General features: G+C 43.2%; 1 protein-coding gene across 2 annotated transcripts in view; it reads left to right on the top strand.

The window, feature by feature from the left end:
- Positions 1 to 27,069, top strand: part of thap4 (THAP domain containing 4) — a 56,895-nt gene that overhangs the window by 17,014 nt on the left and 12,812 nt on the right. Inside the window, exons 3-5 of one of the 2 annotated variants that reach the window (XM_072255812.1) lie at positions 3,593 to 3,702; positions 19,731 to 19,834; positions 22,167 to 22,221. In XM_072255812.1, coding sequence (XP_072111913.1) covers positions 3,593 to 3,702; positions 19,731 to 19,834; positions 22,167 to 22,190 — 238 coding nt within the window. In that variant the 3' untranslated portion in view covers positions 22,191 to 22,221. Of the gene's footprint in view, positions 1 to 3,592; positions 3,703 to 19,730; positions 19,835 to 22,166; positions 22,222 to 27,069 lie in introns of those variants that run through there. The other variant, XM_072255811.1, reaches the window with a different exon arrangement.

Here is a 27,069-nt window from a genome sequence, read left to right as displayed (position 1 = left end):
GGCGTCAGAGTTAGGAGTTTCAGTGTCCTCTGTAAGCAGGTTTGTATGTTCCTTCCATGTGTGCGTGGGTTTCCTCCGGGTACTCTGGTTTCCTCCCATAGGCCAAAGATTTATCAGTTGGTAGGTTAATTGGTTACTCTAAATTGGCAAGTGATTAAAGTTCAAAGTAAGCTTATGTACATTTATGTACAACCCTGATCTTAATTTTCTTGCAGGCATTCTCAATAAATCCATTAGTAGAATAATAACTATAATAGAATCAATGAAAGGCCGCACGAACTGTTCATTTAACAAGTGTGCAAAAGACAACAAACGGTGCGAATGCAAACAAGAAGTAAATAATAAATAAATAAACAATAAATATCAAACATGAGATGAAGAGTCCTTGAAAGTGAGTTCACAGGTTGTGGGAACAGTTCAGTGATGGGATGAGTGAAGTTATCCCCTCTCTGCTTCAAGAACCTGATGGCTGAGGAGTAATAACTATTCCTGAACCTGGTGGTGTGAGTCCTGAGGTTCCTGATGGGAGCACCAAGAGAACATGGCGGGGGTCTTGATGGTGGATGTGACGGTGCTCTGTGTAGGTGTGCTTAATGGTGAGGAGGGCTTTACCCATGGTTGACTGGACCATATCCACAACTTGTAGAATTTTCTGTTTGAGAGCATTGGTGTTTCCGTACCAGGCTGTGACGTAACCAGTCACTACACAAGTTTATCAAACGTTAGGCTATGGGTTAAATCAGTAGGTTACCGGTGGTGTGTCTGGAAGGCCTGTTCCACACTGTATCTCTAAATTTAAAAAATAAAACTGAGAAAGGTTTCAAATACTCATAGATTAGAATATAACATCAGAAAGCTTGTACTCCCATTGATCAAATTTGTGGCTGATCTAGCTCAGTACCATTTTCCTGCTGTATTCCTTGAATCTCTCCATTTTCAGCAATCATGATCTGCTGAGCAAGATGGCCAGACTTCATACTCTGTTAATAACACTACTCCAGTTCCTTTTACTTTCTGCTTGTCCTTTCTAAATGTTAAGTACCTTTTGAACATTCAACTCTCCACTCTGGCCTGTAGTTTCTGCAATAACAGTTGGATCCTGTCCAACTACCTCCGTCTGTGCAGGTAATTCATCAGAATTTCGTCCCTTTAAACATTTTCAGAACTTTTGATTTTGCCTGTTGCTTTTCTGACTTTCATGAAGTTTCCCTCCTTCCTGAATTCCTCCCAACCCCCTTCCTAGCTGAAATGCTGTCCAATAGCAATTCTTCCTGCAAGGAAACTAATTATGATCCTACTGAGGTGTAATCTGCCCCATTTATGCAGGTTCTACCTGTCTCAGACACCGTCTCCAATCCTCATGGTCTAAATCCTCTCTCCTGAATGATTCATTTTCTATATCTTCCTTTTTCTATACTGCTCAGCAGGAGGTACCAGAGCATGACCATCTTGTTTTTAAAACTAGCTCCTGAACAAAGAAAGATCTCATCCGTTTGCCATCTCTTAGTGCCAATACAAACAACTTAGAGTTGTTCCCATGCTCTCTTCAGAATGCTCTGCAGCTGACCAGTGATGTCCTTCCACTCTGCAGTCACTTACATAGCCGTAGAAATGGTTGTCTTTGCCCTGACCTATTGAAACCTCAATCAGTCTTGCTGCTTCTTGCTGCTGTGCAACTGAGCAAGATTGTTCAGAGCCTGAGGATGGTGAGCAAGTACGGAGTAAAGAGGGCTTAATCCAAAGGATTCTGTTACTTATGGAGTACTTATTACAGAATGCAAGATGTTTGTTGCAGTTGCTACGTTCTTTAGTTTTACACAGGCAGATGAACTTGCCTCTGTTTATTTGAGATGCTGTGCTGTTTTAAGCACTAATTCTCATGGGAAGCTTAGCCACACATATTTAATATGTGGAATTTGCAACTACTTTGATTAGCGGAATGAACGAAAGGTGTGTTAATAGGATTTTATTAAGTAGTGTGGATGGGGGTTCTTCTGGAGGCTGTGAAATTAATTTGGTGCAATATCAAGGGATTACAGCATTAATGCCATTACTTGTGTATATGTGAAGGATTGGGGTTTTTAAATGGAGTAGCAATGATACCGGTAAAACTGAAATAATCCAGCACCCTTTGGACTTTGGTAATGCCGAACTGGCAATCTGCCACACAATTGGATCTTACTACTTTTAACACCTAAACACACTTTTATTTCACTTGATTTTTTTTTTACAAGTTACGCAATATTATAATAAACTGTCCGGTGAACCCAGTGAGTTTAAGGGAAGCAGGAAATAAAGTATGCTTCTGACACTGGTGATAACCTTGTTCCAGTGTTCCACGATAGTGAACCCAAATGACGCACACTTGTTGGGTTGTATATGGGGATATATAAGTACCTTGATAATAAAATTTACTTTGAACTTTATAACTAAAATCTTTTCAAATATAGATGGGGGATGTCGTTTTCACAATTTGTATGAATGAGTTAGATGAATATTCCTGATTAGCCAGGTGAGGAAGTGAGTCTGAAGTCTCTCCAAAGGGATATGTAAAGATTAAATGAATGAGCAAGCTGAAGACAAAGGAGTGTGATTTAGGAAAATGTGACTGTGGGGTGCACAGATAATAAACAACTTTTGAACAGTAAACATTAATGTACAAATAGATACTGGTTTATGATTCAGCAAAAGTAAACATGCAAATACAGCAAGCAATTAGTGTGTTGAACGTTATTGCATGTAGCTTGGAGCAACACAGTTATAACAGTATGACAAGATAGTAGGGGCATTTAGAGCATTGTATGTACCTGGATAGAGGGAGATGCTTGGCCTTGAGGTCTAGGAGTGTAAATTGACTGGATTGATTCCACAGGGACAGTCCTGTCCCATGTAGAGAGAGAATAAACTCGTGAGTTCAGAAGAATGCGAGGTGGGGTGGTAAGCTTATTGAGATGTACACCATTTCAAAGAAATGCCAAAGGGCTTCCTTTAGTGGGGAAAATTAGAACCATGTTCTCAGGATAAGGAGTAAGGTGAGGAAATTTGGAAATCTTTGGAAGTCTCTTTCTCAGAGGTTATGAATCTTTAGATATTCACTGTATTCAAGACACAGTTTTTGGATGAGGGAATCAGAGGATATGGGGATCAGGTGGAAAAGTGTCAAGATACAACATCAGCCAGAGCCTTGCAGAATGACAGGACAGACACTGGGATTGTTTTGTCTATTCCTATTTCTTATTTCGTACATTCTTAAAGTTGTGTAAAACTTTGCATCTTGTATCTCCTGAGCTGAGCATGATAAAAGAAGAGCACAGAAAGAAAACAAATTAATCACAAAGGTATGACATCCTTAAGAAAAGTGATAAGCAAAAAAACCCTACTCATTTTGAGATGGGAATCAGGTGTGTTTTTTGTCTCTAGTAAGATAACTGGTTCAACTGTATGAGAGTGGACATAATTCTTTTTAAACCTGAATAGCCCTGCTTGGGGAATGTCTGAGAAATTCAATTTTAGCTTGGGAAGCTGCACTTGCTAGAAACAAGTTTTGATCTTTTCAACTTTTTCAAACTAATTTTCCTCATTTATTTCACAGATTTAATGGTTTCAATCCTGAAACCAGGAAGCCAATGCACAGGGAGTGTGGCTTTATCAGAATCAAGCCTGGCACCAACAAAGTGGCATTTATCAGCGCACAAAACACAGGTAGAGTACTACCTGTACTGAATGCTCTAATTATGGCCTACACTTTGAAATGAAACTCTTCCTTCAAAGAATAATTGAGCTGCTGTGTATTTACATTTTAATTATATAATTACTGTTGAATGAGCCAGGTTCCTGGTATGTGTGTGCAAATTCATTGAAGCATACAAACTAATCTGCAAAACGCATTACATTTCAGCATAAATTTCTTTTCAGAAGGATACTTTGGTAAATTCATAGGTGCCTTTGGTGCAGAGACAGAATTCAGTATCTCATTGCAATGGATTTGGAACAGTAAGAGCAAGTAAAAGGCAGGCTCCAGCCAATCATGAGCCATTAAAGACAGTACATTGATATCAATCTGTAAGTGCCTTTTTTTCCCTCCCCACCACCCCCAAAGAGACAGCTGAGGACTGTGCCTGATAGGGTAAAACTTGGGTGACCATGAGGATAATTGTAAATTAAGTTATTGGATCAGTGAGTGAATGGCAACTATTAGGGAGTGAAAATAGAGGAAAGATTGTAGGAGTTGCGAAATGCAGAGGAGGAAGACATGCCTAGCAAGTCAGGCTGGGGATGGTCTCCACTTGCAGAGATACAGAAAGAAAAGAACCACAAGCTAAAGTAGCATCACAGGTGAACAATTGATGCAGAGAAATCAAGTTTCATGAAGTTGTAGAATCAAATACCTAGTCCAGAAGGCAACAATATGCTTGGTCATTCTTTTCAGCTTATTCTCATGATCATCCTGGTTTTCTGTGTCAAAGACATGTGACCTTTCCTGCAATTTAACAAGCTTCTTTTCTGTGCTTCCAAGTTGAACCTGAGTCAGTAACTCTTTTTCTCTGCTTAGGCATGACCTAATGAGTATTTCCAGCATTTTCCTTCAAGAGGTGAATTAGTCTTCAGAATTATTGGGATGCAGATGCATCCTTGGTTCCATATGTGCATATAATGCAGTGGTTGTATGTTGCAATTTGTTTCTGAAATCAGTTTCGTTGACAAACTAGCATTGTCCAATTAAACAAGGTGGTTAAGCACCACCTGTTGAAAGGGCAACTGACGTTCTGTGTCAAGTTCAAAGTCCTTACGGCAAATTGAATCTTGGATTTAAACATTAACTCTGTATCTCTTTCAACGGATGCTGCTTGACCTGCTAAGTTTTGTTTTAATTTCAGATTTCCAACTTCAGTTTTCTGATAATAACTTAATGAAACATTTTGATGATTTTCTACCCATTTTTTTCTCTTTCTCATGAGTGTTAGCTGCTATTTTTTTGTTTATCGAGCTAACGTTTGTCATGTGTTCACTGAAATAGATCAATTGTTTATAAATGCCCCTAGTTTCTGCCCATTTCTGTTTTTTCACCTCTATACTTCCTCATCTGCTGGCACTAAAACTCAGATTTGGACTCATCACAGAGTTGTCACAGGTGGACAAGTTGAGATTAAAGAATTGTCAAAAATGTTACTTTCAAGGCTGTCAAACTCTTAATGGAATGCTCAGTGAAGAACATATACATCAGGATGCTCTTCATTGAATACATCTCTGCATTGAGCACTATCATCCCCACAAAACTCATCACTAATATTCAAGACCCGGGCTACGATACTCATGGTGTAACTGGATCCTCAATTTCCACACTTGAGGACCCAAGTACTTGAGGATTGCCAACAACGTTTCCTCCACACCCACCGTTAGTACAGATGCACCTCAAGACTGTGGGCTTAGCCCCCGCTTTACTCACTTCATACCTATGATTGTGTGGCTAAGGACAGCTCCAATGGCATATTTAAGTTTGCTGACATCATCGCTGTTGTTGGCTGAATCAAAAGTGGTGGCAAATTGGCATATAGGAGGGGGATTGAAAATCTGGTGGAGTGGCACCACAACAACAACCACTCACTCAATGTCGCCAAAGTCAAAGAGCTGATTATTGACTACAGTGGGAAGAAGCTGGAGGGCCATGAATCAGTTCTCATTAAGGATTGGAGGTGGAAAGAGGGTCTGTCATTTTGAATTCCTTGGCATTATCATATCAGAGGATCTGTCCTCGGACCAGCAATTGTGCCATCACAAAGACAGTGCCTCTACTTTCTTAGAAGTTGCATAGATTCAGCATGTCACCAAAAACTTTTTTTTAAAAAAAAAGCTTCCATAGATGCACAGTGGAGAGTCTTCTAACTAGTTGCATCACATGCTGGTGTGGGAACACACCTATGTTCAGGAACGGAAAAGACTACAGAAGATGCTGGGTGCAGCCCAGTTCATCACAGCCAAAGCCCTCCCCATCACTGAGCACACTTACATGGAGCACTGCCACAAGAATGCAGCATCCATCATCAAAGACCTCCACCAACCAAATCAGGCTGTCTTCTCGCTACTACCACTGGGCAGGAGTTCCCACTCCACCAGGTTCAGGGACAATAACCTTCAGGCTCCTGAACTGGCATGGATAACTTTGCTTGGCTCAACACTTGAGCTGATTTACAACCAATAGGTTCACCTTCAAGGATTCATTACAACTCATATTTTCAGCTTTTTTAAATTTATTTGCATAATTTGTCATCTTTCACACATTACTTGTTTGTAGGTCTTTGTTATTGTATAGTTTTTTTTGTAAATTCTGTTACATTTATTTTCCTGTAAATGTTTGCAAGAAAATGAATCTCAAGGTATTATATGGTAACATGTACATACTTTGATAATAAATTTGCTTTGGACTTGAAAACTTTGAAGCTCCTATCACTTGAGAATGCTTCCCTATTGTCTAGAATGTTCACATTAAATCACTAATGGATTAAGGATTTATAAAAGCAAAATGAGTGCAAAGAAAAAACTTGAATTAATGCAGAGTACTAATGCAGGGTTTTGACCTAAAATGTGAACTTTCCACTTGTCTTCATGGACTCTGCCTGGCCTGCAGAGTTCTTCAGCAATTTGTGTTTTTTTTGCTCTAGATTGCACCATCTGCAGCTTATTGTGTGTGTGTGTTTTTTTTGTTGCTTCCAAATTACAGCATCTGCAGTTTATTGTGTGTCTAATCTACTTTTACCATCGTTGCTTCTGTTTTTCATTGTTTTTAGGAGCAGTACTACTGAATGACCAAGTTGTATTCACATATCAAATAAAGTAACCAACAAGTTGATCTGCTTTTATTGGTGCTGATGCTGTGTTACATACCCCGTAACTGGGTTGCCAAACCAGCAGAAATGGATCACTCAGTTGGAGTCTGGACTACTAGAACTAAGGAAGTTTTATTAAAGAAACAAGCAACACAGTACTCTAATCAGAAGGATAATAAATGCAACAGTTCAGCAATGATAAACACACATGTACACAGAATTAAGATAACAGGATCAATCAAGCTCTATCGTCGTCTAGGGGTAAATGACCAGTTTCAAAGTGACGCAAAGTTCAGTTCAATTGAATTCAGTTCAGTTCGCAGTAATCGCTGCTGTGGGAGATGGACAGTGGGGGGAAGGAGAGAGAGAGCAAAATGAATGAATATTCAAATGGTTTCCACACAGACCTTCGATATTCTTCGCAGTCAGCTTTCGGGTGAGCCCTTTGTGATGTCATCTGAGGTCACCGACCGTGACCCCTCCGTTTCCAGATACGATCGTTTCTCTGCGGTGAACCTGGCACCCAGGCAAGGGCGGACACACACCAGGTTCCCGCCGATCGTGCCTTTCCACCCTGTGCGTCTATGGCTTGGTCCCGCGACCAGCCGTCCAAAACTTCCCACCGACTTGTGGGAGACGCACCGCTTCCAGGGTCTCGTTACCTCGGGGTGTCGTGTGTGTCTTGCCTTAGCAAACCTGTCCCTTTTTATCCCCCTGCTGGGGTATTGCCTGTCCATCACTTCAAACAGTTCAGGGTTCAAAGGGGGAGGCGATCTTGACGGCTCTCCTTCCGTTAAACTCTCCCGTCCCTTCATTAACATCTCCAAATGCTGCTCCATTGCTTTCCTTATCTCTCTTCTCCTGAAGACAGGTGGCAGACCAACTGCTGATCCCACTGGTGCCAGCACAGGACAGCTAACATCTTAATCTATGTGTATTCTCGTCACACCTCCCACCTTTAAGGATTTTTACTGGGGGTAAAAATTACAAACATGAATACATTATTTGATACACACAAATACACATCTTTATCAGCTATTTGGCTAATACAGCGAATTTGAAGTTGTCAACACCTGACAGACAGTTAGCCATCACATTTTCTGTTCCTTTTATATGTGTTATTGATAATCCCTTAGACCAGGCTCCAACTTAGCAAACTTCATAGTGGCCAAAAACACTGATGAATTGCGATCAATGTAACCTCTCATTGGGTTTCGTCCTGGACCACAATAACAAGGGTCGTCCCATTCCGACTTAGTTTTCTCTCACAAGGGCTTAGTAGGAGGGGGAGGGGTAGTAACCGCAGAGTTATTGCAAAACTTCCTACAGTACCCCACCATCTCCGAGAGCCTTTTGAGGGCCCTCTTGTCTGTCGGGGTTGGGATGTCAGAGATAGCCCGCACTTTATCTGCCACTGTGTCACCACAATTCCCAGGTAAGTGACCTTCGTGTGGCTGAACTCATTTTTTTCAAGGTTCACCATCAAGCTGGCTTCAGACAGCTGTATTACATTGCCAATACACACCTCTGTGTTCGTCAGCCCTTTCGTCACTAAATTACTCATTCTATAGGGCTATTGCTCACTAGGCTGGCCTAGCGTAACAAACACCACCCAGGGTCCCAGTTCTTTGCATCGCCTCGGGATAATCAAACACACGTGTGTGAGTCGTTTAATTACTTCTCCTAAAGAGTCGCTTTGTTTGGGGATTAAGGGAGAGACCTTATCAGCAGAGCTGGCCAAAACAATAGCCTTCTCCCACCTGGTCGGTACCATACTCATCTTTTCAAAATGGTTTTTTTCTCTTATCAGGAGGACCCTAGCTTCATTGATTTCTGCGCTAACACCGACTAGGTTTGTTAGCATATCAAAAGCCTGTGACTGTCTCAGTTCGCGTCTGCCATGATCAATAACATCCTCCCTCCTGGGCAGCCGGTAAACTTCTTTCATGATTCCACCATCTGTTTCCTCCAGCACCGCAAAATGTCCACCGGGGGGGTACCTTGTGGGCCAGGTTAAAAATCTCATCCCCATAACTCTTTTGCACCACCCCCCCATTCCTCATCTGCGGGTACGGTACTTGGTCTCCCTTTCTTCCTTAGCACTTCCTCCTCCACACAATAGCCTACTGGTTCCCTTGTTAATTCTGCATCAGAGAGAGCTGTCTCTGCCAAAACCATCAGACCCTCGTCTCGCTCCTGTGCCTGCACAAATTCTTTCCTGGCTAATGCTAAGTCTGTCTCAGCTCCCTCCCTACCTCTTGTTTCACTACACTCCTTCTTTTCACTTTCTACCCCCTTCTCGTACAAGGCTGGCAGAAACGTCTCAGCTAAATTTACCACCGCAGCCCCGTGATGAACCTGTGAGTCCATGGGCGGGGCCTCAATGCTGGCAGGCTAACCTGTCAATCTCACTGCTGGGAACACGATTCCCCCGGCGAGGTCATTATCGAGCAAGACTTCCACGCCTTTCATCGGTAATTCGGACCTCACCCCGATCATGACTAGTCCAGAGACCAGGTTGCTTTGTAGGTGTATCTGGTGCAAAGGGACTGCCTCTGTCCCTTCTCCAGTACCTTTGACCTTGACCTCCCCAGTCTGGGTCTCTGAGCTAAACTCTAATACACTCTTCAGTATTAGTGACTGACACGCTCCCGTGTCTCTCCAGATCCGCACTGGAACTGGTTTTAACCCCTCCTTCACTGACACCAATCCGGCCGAGATAAACCTCTCACGCCCTTCCTGAACTTTGGCAGACCTGTCCTCCCCTAACGGTTCGTTTACCAGCTCGATACAGCCAGTCAAAATCGCCGTTTTCCCTTTTCCCGTCTCCTTCTTTGGGGCAAAGCACCTGGACGCAAAGTGTCCGACTTTCCCGCAATTATAACAGAGGACCCCAGGAGACTTCCTACCAGACTGCTCCCTTATCCCCGGCTTACTTTCTGACTTTTCCGGCGGACTCTCCCCGCCGTCCTGACTACCCTTCTGGTAGCCTTTACTCGGGGCAAACTTCATTTTATGCGTCAACGCATACTCATCCGCTAACTTAGCAGTTGCGGCTAACGTGGCTGCATCTTTCTCATCTAGGTAGGGTCTCATACCCTCAGGGACACAACCTTTAAACTTCTCAACCAGGATCAGCTGTAGCAGTCTGTCATAATGCCCCTCTACCCCCTTCGAGGTGCACCAACGCTCACAATATGTCTGCATCTCACGGGCAAACTCTAAATACGTGCAGTCCCACTGCTTCCTCGCATTCCGGAACCTCTGCCGGTATGCCTCCGGGACCCACTCATAAATCCTGAGGATGGCCTCTTTCACCACCTCATACCTCTGGACATCTTAATCTACGTGTATTCTCGTCACAGCTGGCAACTGAAATGACGAGGGCTTGCCCTGAGTTGCAAAGATAGTTATCAGAACCAGAAGATGGCACCACTACAACTGTGGCATTTCTTTTGGACTGCAATGAAGTGTCAGTTCCCGACCATTGGATCTGATCTGGAGCTTGGAAAGCTTTGTAAGTTTAAGTCCTGTGCTATCTCATACTAACGTTCCTTTTTAAAATAAAATACAGATTTTTTTTATGAGTAGGATTTTAGCAGTGAAGTACAGATTATTCTCCTCCCTTGTTTTCTGGCTGTTGCATTAGAATGCTATGAGTAACGTGACCAAATTACCATTCTGCTTTTCCAACGCCAGCTGCATCTCTTTAACCAAGTAATAACATTGCTGTTCTTGTGTCTTCAAAGTTTCTGGCAACACCCTCAAAAAAAAAAATAAAATAAATTTCCACTGTTTTTAAAAAAAAAAAGCAGCACAACTTGTTAACCCGTCTCTAATCCATTGCAGTGAATCACCAAAAGTTAGAGAATCAGCTTTCAACAGGCACAGTACAGGCATAATTTTGGATTTAAATGTTGATATCTCTGGAATTATATCAAATTGCGAATTAATTTCTGTTAATGTCTTTGCACTCTGTGATATTCTTGCTGAATAGAATAGAAATTGAATGTAGTCAATCAGCATTGCATAGGTTCCTCTGTATATCTCTTTTTATAACTTGCTTTTGCTGACATGGTTATCAGAGAGTCCTTTGTAGATAGATATTATCCAAACAGGAAAAGCATTTTTGTTATACAGATTTGGCATCTATCTATTTTTCCCCTTTATCTCTAAGCCTAAATACCTCTGGATGTTTGCCTCAGAATTGTTTGCTTTTTTAAAAAAATATGAAAATGCAGCCAACCAGCCTGAAGTGAAGATGTCTTTTGAAGAAATAGTGAATATACCAAGTACCTCATGCTAAAGCAAGAGAACCTTCTCATTGCTCGCTGTTATAAATTCCTTTTGAGCTTTCTATATTTGTAAGTTCCTAGTCCCCTAAAAAGCAAATGGCATTTGATGTTTCATTAGCTGTCATAACCTTTCACAACACTTTTTATATAATTTGCGGGACCTTGAACACCTAAGCATCAAATGGCACCCGTTCTATTTTCTAGGGACTTCTCATCCATGATCCTCACTGGAGTTTACATACCACCAGTGGCCGACTGTAATCAAGAGCTTGAGATACTGCATGATGCCGTCACCAAACAAGAAATAGTCCATCACAATGCCTTTTAGATTGTATTCAACCAGGTTTGTTTGAATAAAACCCCGCCCAGGTACCATCAGCAGATAACCTGTAGCACCAGAGGTGCCAACACACTAGACCACTGTTATACTAAGATAAGGAATGCCTACCATTCCATGTCCAGGTCACATTTTGGTAAATCTGATCACTTGCCTGTCCTCCTATCTGCATACAGGCAGAGGCTAAAGAGCAAGGCTCCAGAGATGAGGACAACAAAGAGGTGGTCGTGGAAGGCAGAGGAGCCTCCTCCTCCAGAGAAGTGGGATTGCTTTGAGTTGCTGGATCTGAGTGAATACTCCATGGTTGTTATGGACTTCATAAAAACAGTTGTAGATGAGTGGTTTCCTCACAAGATCATTCAGTCTTTCCCAACCAGAAACCCCTGGATGAACCATGAGATCCACAATCTGCTGAGGACTAGATCAGAGGCATTCAAGTGTGGTGACCAAGAAAGTTACAAGAGGTCTAGGAACAACCTCTGGAAAGCCATCTCGCGGCTGGAGTGGCAATTTTGGACTAATCCTGAGTCAGTGAAGGATGCTCGACAGTTGTGGCAGGGCTTGAGTACTATCGCCTCTTTATAAAGTAAAATCAAGCAACATGGGCAACACAGGGCTTCGTTTCCAGATGACCTCACTGCCTTCTATATTCACTTTGACCATCAAAACATGGAGGAACCATCACAAACTCCCACAGGCCCTGATGATCTTGTGATTTAAGTCTTTGAGCATCCTTCAGAAGAGTGTACTTGTGAGAAGCATTCAGGGTGCCTGGCCGTGCACTCACAACCTGACCTGTGCTGATCATTTGGCTGGAGCGTTCACTGAGATCTTTAACCCCTCACTTCGGCAGTCTGAGGTACCCACATGCTTCAAGCAAGCTTCAATTAGACTGGTGCCTAAGAAGAATATGGTAATCTGCCTCAATGACCAGGATCCAGTGGCACTTACATGCTCTGTGAAGACATGTTTTGAGAGGTTGGTGATGAAGCAGGTAAACTCCTCTGAGAAGCAACTTGGATCCACTCTAACTTGCCTACCTGAGCAACAGGTCCATGACAGATGCCGTTGCCTTGGCTTGTCACTCAACCCTAAATCATCTGGACAGCAAATGTGCATACATCAGGATGCTCTTACTGATTACAGCTCAACATTCAATACTATCGTCCTTCAAAACTAATCAATAACCTTCAGGACCTTGGCCTCCTTGGCCAGTTGGATCCTCAATTTCCTCACTTGCAGACCCCAGTCAGTTCAGGTTAGCAACAACATCTCCGCCACAATCACCATCAGCACAGGTGCACCACAAGGCTGTGTGCTTAGCCCCCTGTTTTACTCACTTTGCACTTTCGACTGTGTGACTAAGCAGAGCTGCAAAGCCATATTCAGGTTTGCTGACAGCACAATTGTTGGCTGAATCAAAAGTGGTGGTGAATCCGTAAATGGGAGGGAGATTAAAAATCTGAGTGGTGCCACAACAACAACCTCTCACTCAGTGTCAGCAAGACCAAGGAGTTGATTTTTTTTTTACTTCAGGAGAAGGAAACCGGAGGCCCATGAGCCAGTCCTCACTGGAGGATCAGAGGTGGAGAGGGTCAGCAGCTTTAAATTCCTAGATGTTACCATTTCAGAGGACCTGTCCTGGCCCTAGCACGTAAATGCAATTACAAAGAAAATACAGCAGGGCTTCTACTTCTTAGGAATTTGCAAAGATTTGGAATGACATCTATAACTTTGACAAACTTCTATAGATGTGTGGCAGAGAATATATTGATTGGCTGCATCACAGCCTGGTATGGAAATACCAATACCCTCGAATGAAAAATCCTACAAAATGTAGTGAAATCGGCCCAGGAGATCATGGGTAAAGCCCTCCCCACCATTGAGCACATCTACGTGGAGTGTTATCACAGGAAAGCTGCATCCATTATTAGGGACCCCCTCCATCCTGGTCATTCTCTCTTCTCACTGCTGCCATCGGGAAGAAGGTACAGGAACCTCAGGACTCTCACCACCAGGTTCAGGAACAATTGTTACCCCTCAACCATCAGGCTCCTGAACCAAAGGGAATAACTTCACTTGCCCCATCCCTGGACTGTTCCCACAACCTACGGACTCATTTTCAAGGGCTCTTCATTTCATGTTCTCAATATTTATTGCATATTTGTTTGTTACAATTATTTCTTTCTTTCTTGTATTTGCAAAGTTTGTTGTCTTTTACACACTAATTGAACGCCCACACTAATTGGTCTTTCACTGATTCTGTTTTGGTCATTATTCTGTTATAGATTTATTGGGTATGCCCACCAGAAAATGAATCTCATGGTTGTATATCGTGATGTATGTACTTTGATAATAAATTTACTTTGAACTTTATTGTAATCTGTCCTATCCTTATAAATGTTTGGGGTTATGGCCATAATGTTTCTACTGTTGATTTCAGCACGTTTGCGTTTTTGTGAATTCTAGCACAGACATAAAGCAAATAAAATTTCTATGACAGATTTTTACTTGCATGGGTTTGGAGCAGTGTCTGTTCCCCTGAATTCTCTGTTCACCACTGAGTCTCTGAGCTGGACAATGGAGATGATTGATGTGCATTTAGTTGGAACAGCCTTTTTGAGACTATTTGGGATTATTAATAGTGCAATATTTTAGTTTCCAGTGTGCTAATAAGGCTGTATTGTTTGGAATATTTTCCACTCCTTATTTTGGAACTGTCTGTACCCAGCTAAATGTTACGAATTTCATTTTGGCATCCATACTTGCACTACAGCCCAAATGTGAACCAAATCTTTCCCCTGTAGTCCTCTATAAAGTTCCTTCCTCTTGCCTTAAAGCTATGGCCTTTTGTATTTAATATCCCTACTGTAATATTGATGTGATTCGGACATTGCTGTAGATTGAACAGCCACGTTTATTATCCAGACTTCCATTTTTACTTCTCCACGTCCTGACATCATACGCACTCTAACGCTACGAATACTCACACAATACATTATATCCCCCTTCTCAAGATTTTTTTTTTCTTTTTACAACACTGTGAATTACCAAAACAATGCCTCTAGGTATGTCCTTCTTACAGTGCAACAACCATGACATAAACTAAAAAAACTTACCTTGTACTATATTCTGCATTGTATCTTACAATACTAACAGCAGTGTATTTTCTTTTACTAACATAGACTAATAAACCTTTTATTTCATACCTTGGAACTTATGACATGTGTGACTTTGCCTCAAACTGTGTGAGACTGTATGTATGTCTAGTCTCTGTATCTAGCTGGAAGTTTGACTTGTCTCCCAGACCGTGTGTGATACAACTGTGACTGTGCTTGTCCTTCATCAGTGTCAGTCTCTCGAGTGACCTCTGTGTCTTTGTGGTCTGCATCACTCTTGGTGTCGTTTGTTTCCATGTCTGTATATGTGGAAATGTCCTGTGCATCTGTACGTGGAAACTCCCTCTCTCCTGTCTTCAGCAGATGCTTCCTGCTCCTCCTGTAGACTCTTCCATCTGGCGTGCGAACTATGAAGGATCTTGGTTGCTGATGTCTGTTCACAACCACAGCTGGTTGCCAAATGTCTCCTCTCTGTATTCTGACATTTTCACCTGTGTGCAGATCTGGCAACTGTCTTGTATGTCTGTCATAGTAGCCCTTTTGCTTTATTTGCTTGTACTTTTGTTTGTCATGTACTTGAGCATTACCTTCAGGAGTCAGTAGAGTTGTGGATGTTGGCAGTTTGGACTTCAGACGACGTCCCATCAACATCTGCGCAGGAGAGAACCCCACACCCTCAATCGGTGTGTTGCGGTATTCAAGCAGAGCAATGTAAGGGTCACCGTTGCTGCTATGTGCCTTCTTGAGCATGTTCTTGACATTTTGTACAGTTCTCTCTGCTTGTCCATTAGACTGAGCGTGCCCTGGACTGGAAGTAACATGTTGAAATTCCCAGCTTTCTGAGAACCCTCTGAACTCACCACTGGCATATTGTGGACCATTGTCACTAACGACAATATCTGGAATACCATGTCTTGCGAATGTCGACTTCATTGCGGTAATGACACCTCGACTGGACGTGTCACTTAACTTGGTGATCTCCATATATTTTGAATAGTCCACACAAAGCAGATATTCTGCACCATTGTAGTGAAAGAGATCTTTGCCAATCTTCTCCCATGGTCTTCCTGGTAGTGGGTGGGGAAGCAGAGGCTCTCTTGGATTGCTGTTTTTGTTTTCATTACAGACAGCACACTGAGACACAATGTCCTCTATCTGAGTTGACATGATTATATAGTTGTGACTCGGACACTGCTGTAGATTGAACAACCATGTTTATTCACTAGACTTCCAGTGTTTACTTCTCCACGTCCTGATGTCATACGCACTCTGACGCTACGAATACTCACATAATACATTACACCTACCATGCGTAAAAGATAATGATCTTTTCGCTGCCCCTCATCATTTCATTTTCTCCATGCGGTTGCTCCAGTGAAAATAAAGTCCAGTCTCTCTCCGTAAATCCAGACAACATCCACTAGAATCTGTTTCCAACAAAATCACACCTTACCTGGAATGTGGTGACCAGACCTGCATACAGTGACCCAGTTGTGGCCTGACCATTGATTTGTATAGTTGCAATGTTACCTTTCAGCTCTTGATGCCACTTTTGGAATAATAGACTTGAACCTCAATGTTCATCAACATTTCCTAGTACCCTATTATTTACCGTACTTCTACTCCAATTTGACTTCCCAAAATGGATCACGTCACACTTGTTGGGATTAAGTTCCATTTGTCCAACTTTCCATGATCTTTATCCTGCTGTAGCCTAAGACAGCCTTCCTTACTATCTGTAACACCCCTGATTTTTGTGTCATTTACAAACTTCGAATCGTACCTCCTACATTCACATGTAAGTTATTAATATATATCACAATTAATGGAAGACCCAGCTCTGACTCCTGTGGTACACTACTTGTCACAGATTTCCAAGCTTCCTATCAACAAGCCACTTCTGGATCCAGTTCGCCAGATTACCTTAAATTCCACCTGTCGACCTTCTGGACTAGCTCATTATGCAGGACCTTGTCAAATGCCCTACTAAATTCTATGTAGGCAAGCTCTACCACTCTGCCTTCATCAGTCATTTTAGTCACTTCCTTAAAATCTCAGTGAGATTTGTGAGACAGAATTTTGTCTGCACAAAGCCATGCGGGCTATTCCTTGACCATCCCTTGGAATTTCCTGCATTAATTTCCTTATGATTGATATAAGACTCACTGGCCTGTGATTGTTTGCCTTAACCCATTTCCCTTCTTAAATAAAGGAATACTGTTAACTTCTATAACCTGTATTCTGGTACCTCACCCGTGCTTAATGATGAATCAAAAAATACTGTCAGGGCCCCCGCAGTCTTCTGCCTTGCACCCTGAGATAGATTTCATCTGGCCCTGGCAATTTAGTCACCCTTATATGTTCTAAGATTTCTAATATCTTCAGCTTCTTAATGCTGATATGGAACTGACTATCAAAGTTACCCAAAACCTTCCTTATCCTTAGTGAATAGAGATGAGACATGCTTTTTAAGGGCCTTGCCCACAGCTCCTGACTCCACATCTAGGGGACTACTCTTTCCCGCTCACTCTTAGGTTCTTCTTCATCTTAACTGCCAAGGATATCTCATGGCCCCCTTGTGCCCTTCTCTAAGTGCTCCCCTTTGCTCTCTATGTTTCTTAAGAGTCTTTCTCAATTTCTGTTGCCTATATCTGTCATAGGCCTTCTTTTTAAAAAAAAGTCTACCCTTTATTATCAAAGTTTCCCAAGCTATGCTATCTCTGGCCTTTTCACTCCTACTGGAACACGCCCTGTGGTCTTATAATTCTCTTTTGAAAGATTCTCACTTGACACTTTACCTACAAGCATCTTCTCCTGATCTGCTTTCTGCAGGTTGTCTTTTATGCTGCTATAATCAGCTTTCTTCCGATTTAGGACCTTAACTTGAGGACCCTTTCCATAACTACTTTGAAACTTACATAAATATAGTCACTGTTCCTGAAGAGATCCCCCTCTGACACTTATCCCACCTGCTCAATTCCTTTCCCTAAGGTAAAGTCAACTACTGTCTCTTTTCTCTGTTTGGACAATCCACCTATTGTCTCAGAAAGCACTCTTGGGCACACTTTGCAAATACCATTCCATCTAAACCTTTGCAAGATGGCAAATCCCAGTCAATACTGGGAAAGTTAAAATCCGTTTTTGTTACAACCCTATTGCTCGTGTGCCTTTGTCTGATTTGCTTCTGTACAATATCTCTCCTCTAATTCCCACTGACTGTAGGATGCAAAATGATCACCCTCTCTTAATGCTAAATTCTATTCACATGGTCTTGTTTAGTGATTATACTCTGCAGTAATGTAGTTCATATCTATTAAAAGGATGAGGAAAAACCAAAAGCAGTGGATTGTATAAGTTTCCTCTTGCATCACTGCTATTATTCTTAACTCTAATCCTTTTCAGTTTTCACAGTTGTTACCTGCCCTGGCCCAGTTTATTCTCTTTCCCCTGGTGTGGTATGAGTGGAATTGTTTGCTGTGAAGGCTCCATGATATATGGACTGCAAAGATTCCTGTTTGCCCCTATTCAAGCATTGAATATACTTAAATTACCGCAGGTCAACCCCATCAGTGAGTTACTAGTTGGCAGAGAAACTGAAGGTGCTGGACTTGGTGCAGGTCATGCTGCTGCCTGCATCAGAGAAGTGTTGGATCGGAGAAGGTGCACAAAGGTGGTGTGCGGTCTAACTGCAAGTGATCATCTTACTCACACCTCTTGTGATGGCAAGACCCTGTTGGACATTGTTAATGTGGATACTGCATTCACTGATTTATTGACGGACGGCGGGGGAGCTGCATGGCCATGTTTGTAGCGAGGACCAAGCCTCGAGCCACTCTGTCACCAAGGAGAGAGGTGTTGGAGTCAGTACACCCCTCCGGAGTGCTGAGAGCAGTGTGGCACGGTGTCCAAGCTGGAGTCAATGCTCTCTCTCTGTAACCCCTCCCCCCCCCCCCACCTCATGCTCACTCGACAGCTGTATTGTGTTCGACTGCTGCAACACTCATGCACTCTGGGTCTTGGACTACTTTTTCGTGTGACTGTATTTTGTCTGCTTGCTTTCTTATGTGCTATATGGACCTTGCACTGTGTATGACTGTTGGTACTGTTGCTCCTTGGCATCAGAGTGAAGCTGTTTTGTTTGGCTGTGCACAAAGAAAGCAAAATGGTGAAGTAGTAATCATGGACTATTCAGAAATCTAATGCTGGAGAGGAAGAAGCTGTTCCTCAAACGTTGAGTGTGTTTTTTCAGGCTCCTGTACCTCCTCCCTGGTGGTAGCAATGAGAAGGGGACATGTTCTGAATGATGAGGGTCCCCAACAATGGATGTCACCTTCTTGATGCAGCGGCTTGTGAAGATTTCCTTCATGGTGGGGAGGCTAGTGGCTGTGATAGAGCAGACTGACTTTACAACCCTCTGACCCTATCCATTGGCGTCTCCATACAAGGTAGTGATGTAACTGGGCAGAATGCTCTCCACTGTACAATTTGCTACCAAATTTCCTCAAACTCAATGAAATATAGCCTCTGGCATGTCTTTGGAATTGCATCAATGTGTTGGACCCAGGACAGATCTTTAGGGATGTTAACACTCAACATAAGGGGTGTAGAATCTATTTATTTGTGGCCTCTAGATGTGATTGTTCCATTCCAGACTGACCTCTGTTTCTCTCTGTAAACTAGAAGTCCAAACTGCCTGTATCATGATTAGCGCCTCCTGATGAACACTGAGCTAGCTGGCTCCTAGTTTGTGTGTCTCAATTTTTTACATTCATTGTCCTATATCAGCCCATTATATAATCACCTCAGTAATATAAACCCTTCCTTTAACTCTAGCCACCTGAGATTTTTAATGACTCCAATACTGATGTCTGTACTGTGAGCTGACAAGGCCCTAAACTCTCCCAGAACAACCTTGCTCTATCTGTTTTTTCTCCCCTTCAAGATCTTGCTTAAAACCAACCAATGTGACTTCGTATTAATTTGTTTTCTGCTGTTCTTTCTATGAGATATTTTAGAACACTTTTACTGCATTAAAGATGCTCTATATAAATGGAGTTGATGTTAATGCATACCATTGGTTTGTATTAGGAACATTTCAGAAAGCTTTTCTGTGGAGATGGTTTATAAACTAATATTTATTTTTTTCTGATGTAAGGTATTGTGGAGATTGAAGAAGGAGAGATGAAGGATCATGAGTTGACATTGTCTTCGCATTCTGTGGCTCGAATGTCCTTTGCAAAGGAGCCACATGTCCAGCAAGTAAGCATGGGGCTCAAAGGTCTGGGGTTTTCGCTTTGGTTACAACAAGAGTTCCTATTTATTGTTATTATATTGTATTAAGTGGTAGTGACTGTAACATAGTGGTGTGACTATATGGTTAATAGGCTGTCCTCTCTATAGTTTCCTATTGGAAACCTTCTCCAACTCCAGCATTGAAGGAATGCTCTGTTGTAAAGGTGAAATTACCATGAGAAGTAATCCCAGCTAGCTGCCTTTAGAGTAAATAGAAATATCTCAGAGGTTTTAAAATCTTTCATTTGAGGTTAACTTCCGTAAAGGAGAGGGGAGTAGATCTTCTCAAGGTCAATATTCTCATTATGAAAAAAGAGCAATCCACTGTACTCTCAGGACCATCATTAAGTGACTTGTGAATCCATACGTTGGTTATATTTATCCTGCAACTAATATTATTTGAAGCAAAGTCATGTATTCACATACTTTGTTGCCCATTTGTGGATTCAGCTCCTTGTGAAGTGGCTGTGATTGAACCCTAGTGGCTGGAAAATGTCTTGAGTATGAGGAAGCAGTTGACACCTTGCGTGGCATTACCTAGTTAATGTGCACAAATCTGTCTGTTCAACAACTGCTAAACTATGATCTAGCTGATTTTTTCCCCTATGGCTTTGAGCACCTCATGAAGTTATCTCCTTGTTTGTCCTTCCACTAATTCTTTTTGACCTCTTACTTTGTTTGTATCCCCTGGTAATAGTTTTAACTCAATTTCTTTGATCTTTTTGTCTTCACTATTTTCCCATTGTGAACATTTTTTTGTGATATCTGCTTCTTGCTCTGTCTGCTCTCTGGTATTGTATTTGACCCCAAGAACTCTGACTGCGTATCTCACTGTTCACAAAGTTTGCCCATTTTATCCTATGGCATCAGCTGACTACTGCCTCAGCCTCCTATCTCTACTGTTGAAACATTGCTCTAAGTTCTTGTTGTCCATGACTTGGCTTTTCCAATATAATCAAGCTGAACTTTAAATACCATTTAAGTTATTTTACAGGAATATAACTGAAAGAGTTGGGTCTTGTTGACAAAGTGAGTTTAGAAAGACACAAGATAAGAAAGTAATCTGACAGATTCTTTAAAAACACAAACACGAGGAAATCTGCAGATGCTGGAAATTCAAGCGACACACACAAAAAATGCTGGTGAACGCAGCAGGCTAGGCAGCATCTAGAGGAAGAGGTACAGTCGACGTTTTGAGCCGAGACCCTCCGTCAGGATCTTCCTATAGATGCTGCCTGGCCTGCTGCACTCACCAGCACTTTTTGTGTGTGTTGACAGATTCTTTGTCAGTAAGGTCATGTTGGAGATTTTGGGGGGGGGGGGGGGGGTCAAAGGTGAGAAATCTAAGAAAATGTTCATGGATTTAAATCAAAAGCTGATAGTTTTGCAGTCACTGTTGTTTTGATAAAAGCTGCAGTCTAGCTACTCCTGGAAGTGAATGGTAAAACCAGACATATGCCAGTAAGTTGATCTGTCTGAGGCCTCCATCAGTCAGAGTTGACTATGGATATTATGTTCTAGCTGTCTAGATACACAAGCCTGAGCAGTACGATGTGGAGAGCAAACCACTGCCCACGTAGGAAGCTCCCACTGTCCATGCATCTGCTGAACCCAAAAGAACGGCAGAGACCGATACAGTTTGATACCAGCGGCATCGCAGGAGCTGCCAGTCAGCATTGAACTCAACGTAGGACTGCCTTAGGGACTCCAGCTCCGGATTTTTCCCTCAGCGTTTACTCCCGAAACCTCCCCCCATGAGCAGGTGGAGCAGCAAGGCAGCGAAGGTCTGAGATCAGAGTTTTCCTTTTCCTAGATGAGCTGCCAAGCCCCATCTGCCCAAAGCGACTGGTTTTAAGGTGCCAGTAACCCACCCTTTCCCTTTCTCCTGTCAGTAGGAACGGTTCTGCCTGGCTGAGTAGCTAATCCACAGGAAGGCCAGGAGCTGGACTTGGTTGTCAGAGGCTATTTGAGGAGCACGCCATTGGGAGCATTAAATAGGTAGTGGGAGCTTGTCCCCATTACCACCCCTGGCTATGATAACCTTAAATTGGTCTATATTCATAGGTTAAGACAGCAAACATGATTTGGTACAATTGGGATCAGCCAGGATGGGATGGAATAAGGCTTTTTATGGGAACAAGTGATTAAGTGTAAACTCAAGTTCTTGAAAATGCTGATCCTTGGGATTGTGCACATTTGTCCTGGCACTGGTATAGGATGGATATACATACATCAGTATTTAATTTCAGATTGTTTAAAATGAAAGGCAACTGAAATCCACTCATTTTTCTCATTCCAGTGTCAACTAGGTTGGAAGGAATGATGACAAGTGTAAAATGTGAAGAATAGTCAAGCTTGGGCTGAATGTGTCCTTGCCCAAATGCTCTTTGTACTAGGGCATGTATTGGTTGTTGGAGCCTTACGTCAAACTATCCCTGCCAAACTCAAGGCCGGATTTCTTCCTCCATTGATAACTCTTCAAAACTCAGCATATTCCAGAATTCAGATATTTCTCCTGGCATTGAAATTTGGTACTGATTGTAGTTCTTCAGTAGGGGAGCCATATTCACCACTGTTTCCCCCAGATCTGCAAAAAGTTTGACCTAGCCACACTCACAAAACTATACCCCAGAGACAATGTGCTAGATTCTCCTCCTCATCCTTCTGTACATTTCGTCCAACTTGAGAGTGTGGGACCAGAGGGAGTACAATGAGAAGCTTTGACTGCAGATTACAATGCTAGCTGCTATCTTTCCCCACCTGATAAATGAGTGCTCCTCCAAATATGAATGACACTTTGAAGAATTAGTTTGAAAATGACAAGGCCATAAGGTGTACGCTGGTGTGGAATTTCAATATCCGTCACCAAGAATGGCTGACCAGTGTCAGTACTAATTGAGCTGGCTAAATGCTGAAGGATACAGCTACAGACTGGAGCTGTGACAGATAGTGAGTGACTCAACATGAGGGATGAGCTCTTCCTCATCAGTCTACCCCTGGAAGCTGTATCTGTTCATGACAGAAATGACTGCTGCAATGTGTTTATGGAGACAAAGTCTTATTGTCAGATTAAATGCACTTCCCTCATGTTGTGTAACATTACTATAATTCTAATTAGGATAAACTCAGATCAGGTCCAGCAGTTCAGAAACTGGGTATCGATGAGCAGCTGTGGACAATTAACGGTTGCAAAAATAGTATTTCCACCATCAACAACAGGAATTCTGCAGATGCTGGAAATTTAAGCAACACACATCAAAGTTGCTGGTGAACGCAGCAGGCCAGGCAGCATCTGTAGGAAGCGGTGCAGTCGACGTTTCAGGCCGAGACCCTTCGTCAGGACTAACTGAAGGAAGAGTGAGTAAGGGATTTGAAAGTTGGAGGGGGAGGGGGAGATCCAAAATGATAGGAGAAGACAGGAGGGGGAGGGATGGAGCCAAGAGCTGGACAGGTGATTGGCAAAAGGGATATGAGAGGATCATGGGACAGGAGGTCCGGGAAGAAAGACAAGGGGGGGGGACACCCAGAGGATGGGCAAGAGGTATATTCAGAGGGACAGAGGGAGAAAAAGGAGAGTGAGAGAAAGAATGTGTGCATAAAAATAAGTAACAGATGGGGTACGAGGGGGAGGTGGGGCCTAGCGGAAGTTAGAGAAGTCGATGTTCATGCCATCAGGTTGGAGGCTACCCAGACGGAATATAAGGTGTTGTTCCTCCAACCTGAGTGTGGCTTCATCTTTACAGTAGAGGAGGCTGTGGTTAGACATATCAGAATGGGAATGGGATGTGGAATTAAAATGTGTGGCCACTAGGAGATCCTGCTTTCTCTGGCCGACAGAGCGTAGATGTTCAGCAAAGCGGTCTCCCAGTCTGCATCGGGTCTCGCCAATATATAAAAGGCCACATCGGGAGCACCAGACACAGTATATCACCCCAGTCGACTCACAGGTGAAGTGTTGCCTCACCTGGAAGGACTGTTTGGGGCCCTGAATGGTGGTAAGGGAGGAAGTGTAAGGGCATGTGTAGCACTTGTTCCGCTTACACGGATAAGTGGCAGGAGGGAGATCAGTGGGGAGGGATGGGGGGGACGAATGGACAAGGGAGTTGTGTAGGGAGCGATCCCTGCGGAATGCAGAGAGTTTGCCTCCAACTTTCACCCTGCCCTCAAGTTTACCTGGTCCATTTCTGACACCTCCTTCCCCTTTCTAGATCTTTCTGTCTCTGTCTCTGGAGACAGCTTATTCACTGATGTCTACTATAAGCCTACTGACTCTCACAGCTATCTGGACTATTCCTCTTCTCACCCTGTCTCTTGCAAAAACGCCATCCCCTTCTCGCAATTCCTCCGTCTCCGCCGCATCTGCTCTCAGGATGAGGCTTTTCATTCTAGGACGAGGGAGATGTCTTCATTTTTTAAAGAAAGGGGCTTCCCTTCCTCCACTATCAACTCTGCTCTTAAACGCATCTCCCCATTTCACGTACATCTGCTCTCACTCCATCCTCCCGCCACCCCACTAGGAATAGGGTTCCCCTGGTCCTCACCTACCACCCCACCAGCCTCCGGGTCCAACATATTATTCTCCGTAACTTCCGCCACCTCCAACGGGATCCCACCACTAAGCACATCTTTCCCTCCCCCCCCCCCCCTCTGCATTCCGCAGGGATCGCTCCCTACACAACTCCCTTGTCCATTCGTCCCCCCCATCCCTCCCCACTGATCTCCCTCCTGGCACTTATCCGTGTAAGCGGAACAAGTGCTCCACATGCCCTTACACTTCCTCCCTTACCACCATTCAGGGCCCCAAACAGTCCTTCCAGGTGAGGCAACTCTTCACCTGTGAGTCGACTGGGGTGATATACTGCGCCCGGTGCTCCCGATGTGGCCTTTTATATATTGGCGAGACCCGACGCAGACTGGGAGACCGCTTTGCTGAACATCTACGCTCCGTCCGCCAGAGACAGCAGGATCTCCCAGTGGCCACACATTTTAATTCCACATCCCATCCCCATTCTGACATGTCTATCCACAGCCTCCTCTACTGTAAAGATGAAGCCACACTCAGGTTGGAGGAACAACACCTTATATTCTGTCTGGGTAGCCTCCAACCTGATGGCATGAACATCGACTTCTCTAACTTCCGCTAGGCCCCACCTCCCCCTCGTACCCCATCTGTTACTTATTTTTATGCACACATTCTTTCTCTCACTCTCCTTTTTCTCCCTCTGTCCCTCTGAATATACCTCTTGCCCACCCTCTGGGTCCCCTCTCCCGTCTTTCTTCCCGGACCTCCTGTCCCATGATCCTCTCGTATCCCTTTTGCCAATCACCTGTCCAGCTCTTGGCTCCATCCCTCCCCCTCCTGTCTTCTCCTATCATTTTGGATCTCTCCCTCCCCCTCCAACTTTCAAATCCCTTACTCACTCTTCCTTCAGTTAGTCCTGACGAAGGGTCTCGGCCTGAAACGTCGACTGCACCTCTTCCTACAGATGCTGCCTGTCCTGCTGTGTTCACCAGCAACTTTGATGTGTGTTATTTCCACCATCTGTAAGTTCATTGTTGGCTGGATCCCTCACCTTGTTGCAGTCAAGTCAGGATCGGTCATGGCTCAATGAGTACATAACCTTACCTAAGTATGAGCTATCAACTTGTTGAATCTACAACATAGGATTTCACTTTGCCTGTCAAAATGTATTGAAACCTGAGAAGGGCATGTCTATCTAATGGTTGACGATGCCATACCTTGTCATAGCAAGGCCATGAAATGCGGAAAAAGTTAGCTAAACCTTTTCAGATACTGCTCTGATTAACTGCTTTGTGCTTCCTTGCTTATCCATCTACTGAGAAAGTCTCCTCACCATTGTAGTCTCTCATATCTTTGGTGTGCAGAAAGTCAGCCACTTCCACGGCAGGATGCTGATAAAACCAATTCTCGTTCCTCCTTCGGTATGATTGAACAGATTGTGAATGAACATTGCGTTCAGAAATATAACTTTGAACTTCCAGACCAAAAGGCAAAAGAACAAAATGTAGGTCAAGTGGCATCTATTCCACTGAAGCTCAGTTACAAGCTCAAGGAACAACAATACAGTCATTTCAGATAACCATCCTTTCCACCTTGTATCTGAGCTGGCCAGTTCTCATGTAGTATTGTAACTTAAACTCAATGTCATGCTCCACAAATGCTTCTCGAGCTGCTTGCTATTCCAGCATTCCCTTATTTCAAACTTCCACTACTGCAATATTTACAGTAATACCTTTTTCAGAAGTATTTAAAAACACTCAAAAAATGTGTTCTGATTTGCCTCCTAAATAAGTCCATCGGCCTTCCAGGAATGGGCCTGGAACAGTGTGGTAACATATCGTTATGGCCGTCTTACCCAATACCCAAATGTGGAGGTTTAGCTTTTTTGGCTTTACAGAGATGAGGACAACGAGCAGTGAGTCTTGACAATGAGTGAATTACACAGCCATCACCAAATGGCTGCACATTCCATCCTCCTTTTGGCAGAATGAAGGCCAAAGCCTGTCCATTCACTTCTGTCAGAGATTCTGTCTCCCTGTGTCCAATTTCGTCTTCATTTACCGAGTCTGGTGTTTAAATAACTTGTGTATTTTGAATGACCCTTGGAAAGCTCCCAGCATAGTGCCATAACATATGTCTATTTCTAACTGCAATCTAGCCTCTGCAAACATCACCAGGCCACCAATATACAGCAGGGGTCCCCAACCTTTTTTGCAGTGCGGACCGGTCGACCAGGGGGGCGGGGTGGGGTGTGGAGGCGGGATGGTTGCCAACGGCCAAGAGCAGCAGTCAAATACGTTGCGTTTACCCAGAAACAGACTACAATGACCATGAAGCCTTGCGTGGGCAGCAGTGCGCACTCGTGTCGATTATTTTTCTATAAATCGTTTTTGGCAATTCTGTTCGGACGGGGGTGTTAATCACGACCAGAATATCGGTGATAAGTGGCTAGTACACTCAATTTCGTTTCTAAAAGGCTTTATCTCACGAATTTACTATTAAACACACAGCGCATTTTCCTCGCATGAATATAACGATAAGTCAATTATCAGGGGAATTTGAAGTAAGTGTTGAATAAACTTCCAGTAGAAGTGTCAGAAGCAGGTTCGATATTATCATTTAACGAAAAATTGGATAGGTACATGGACAGGAAAGGAATGGAGGGTTATGGGCTGAGTGC

Source organism: Mobula birostris, chromosome 4 (genome assembly GCF_030028105.1).
Source record: "Mobula birostris isolate sMobBir1 chromosome 4, sMobBir1.hap1, whole genome shotgun sequence".
NCBI classification, from domain to species: domain Eukaryota; kingdom Metazoa; phylum Chordata; class Chondrichthyes; order Myliobatiformes; family Myliobatidae; genus Mobula; species Mobula birostris.
This window is presented reverse-complemented; position numbering and strand designations above follow the sequence as displayed.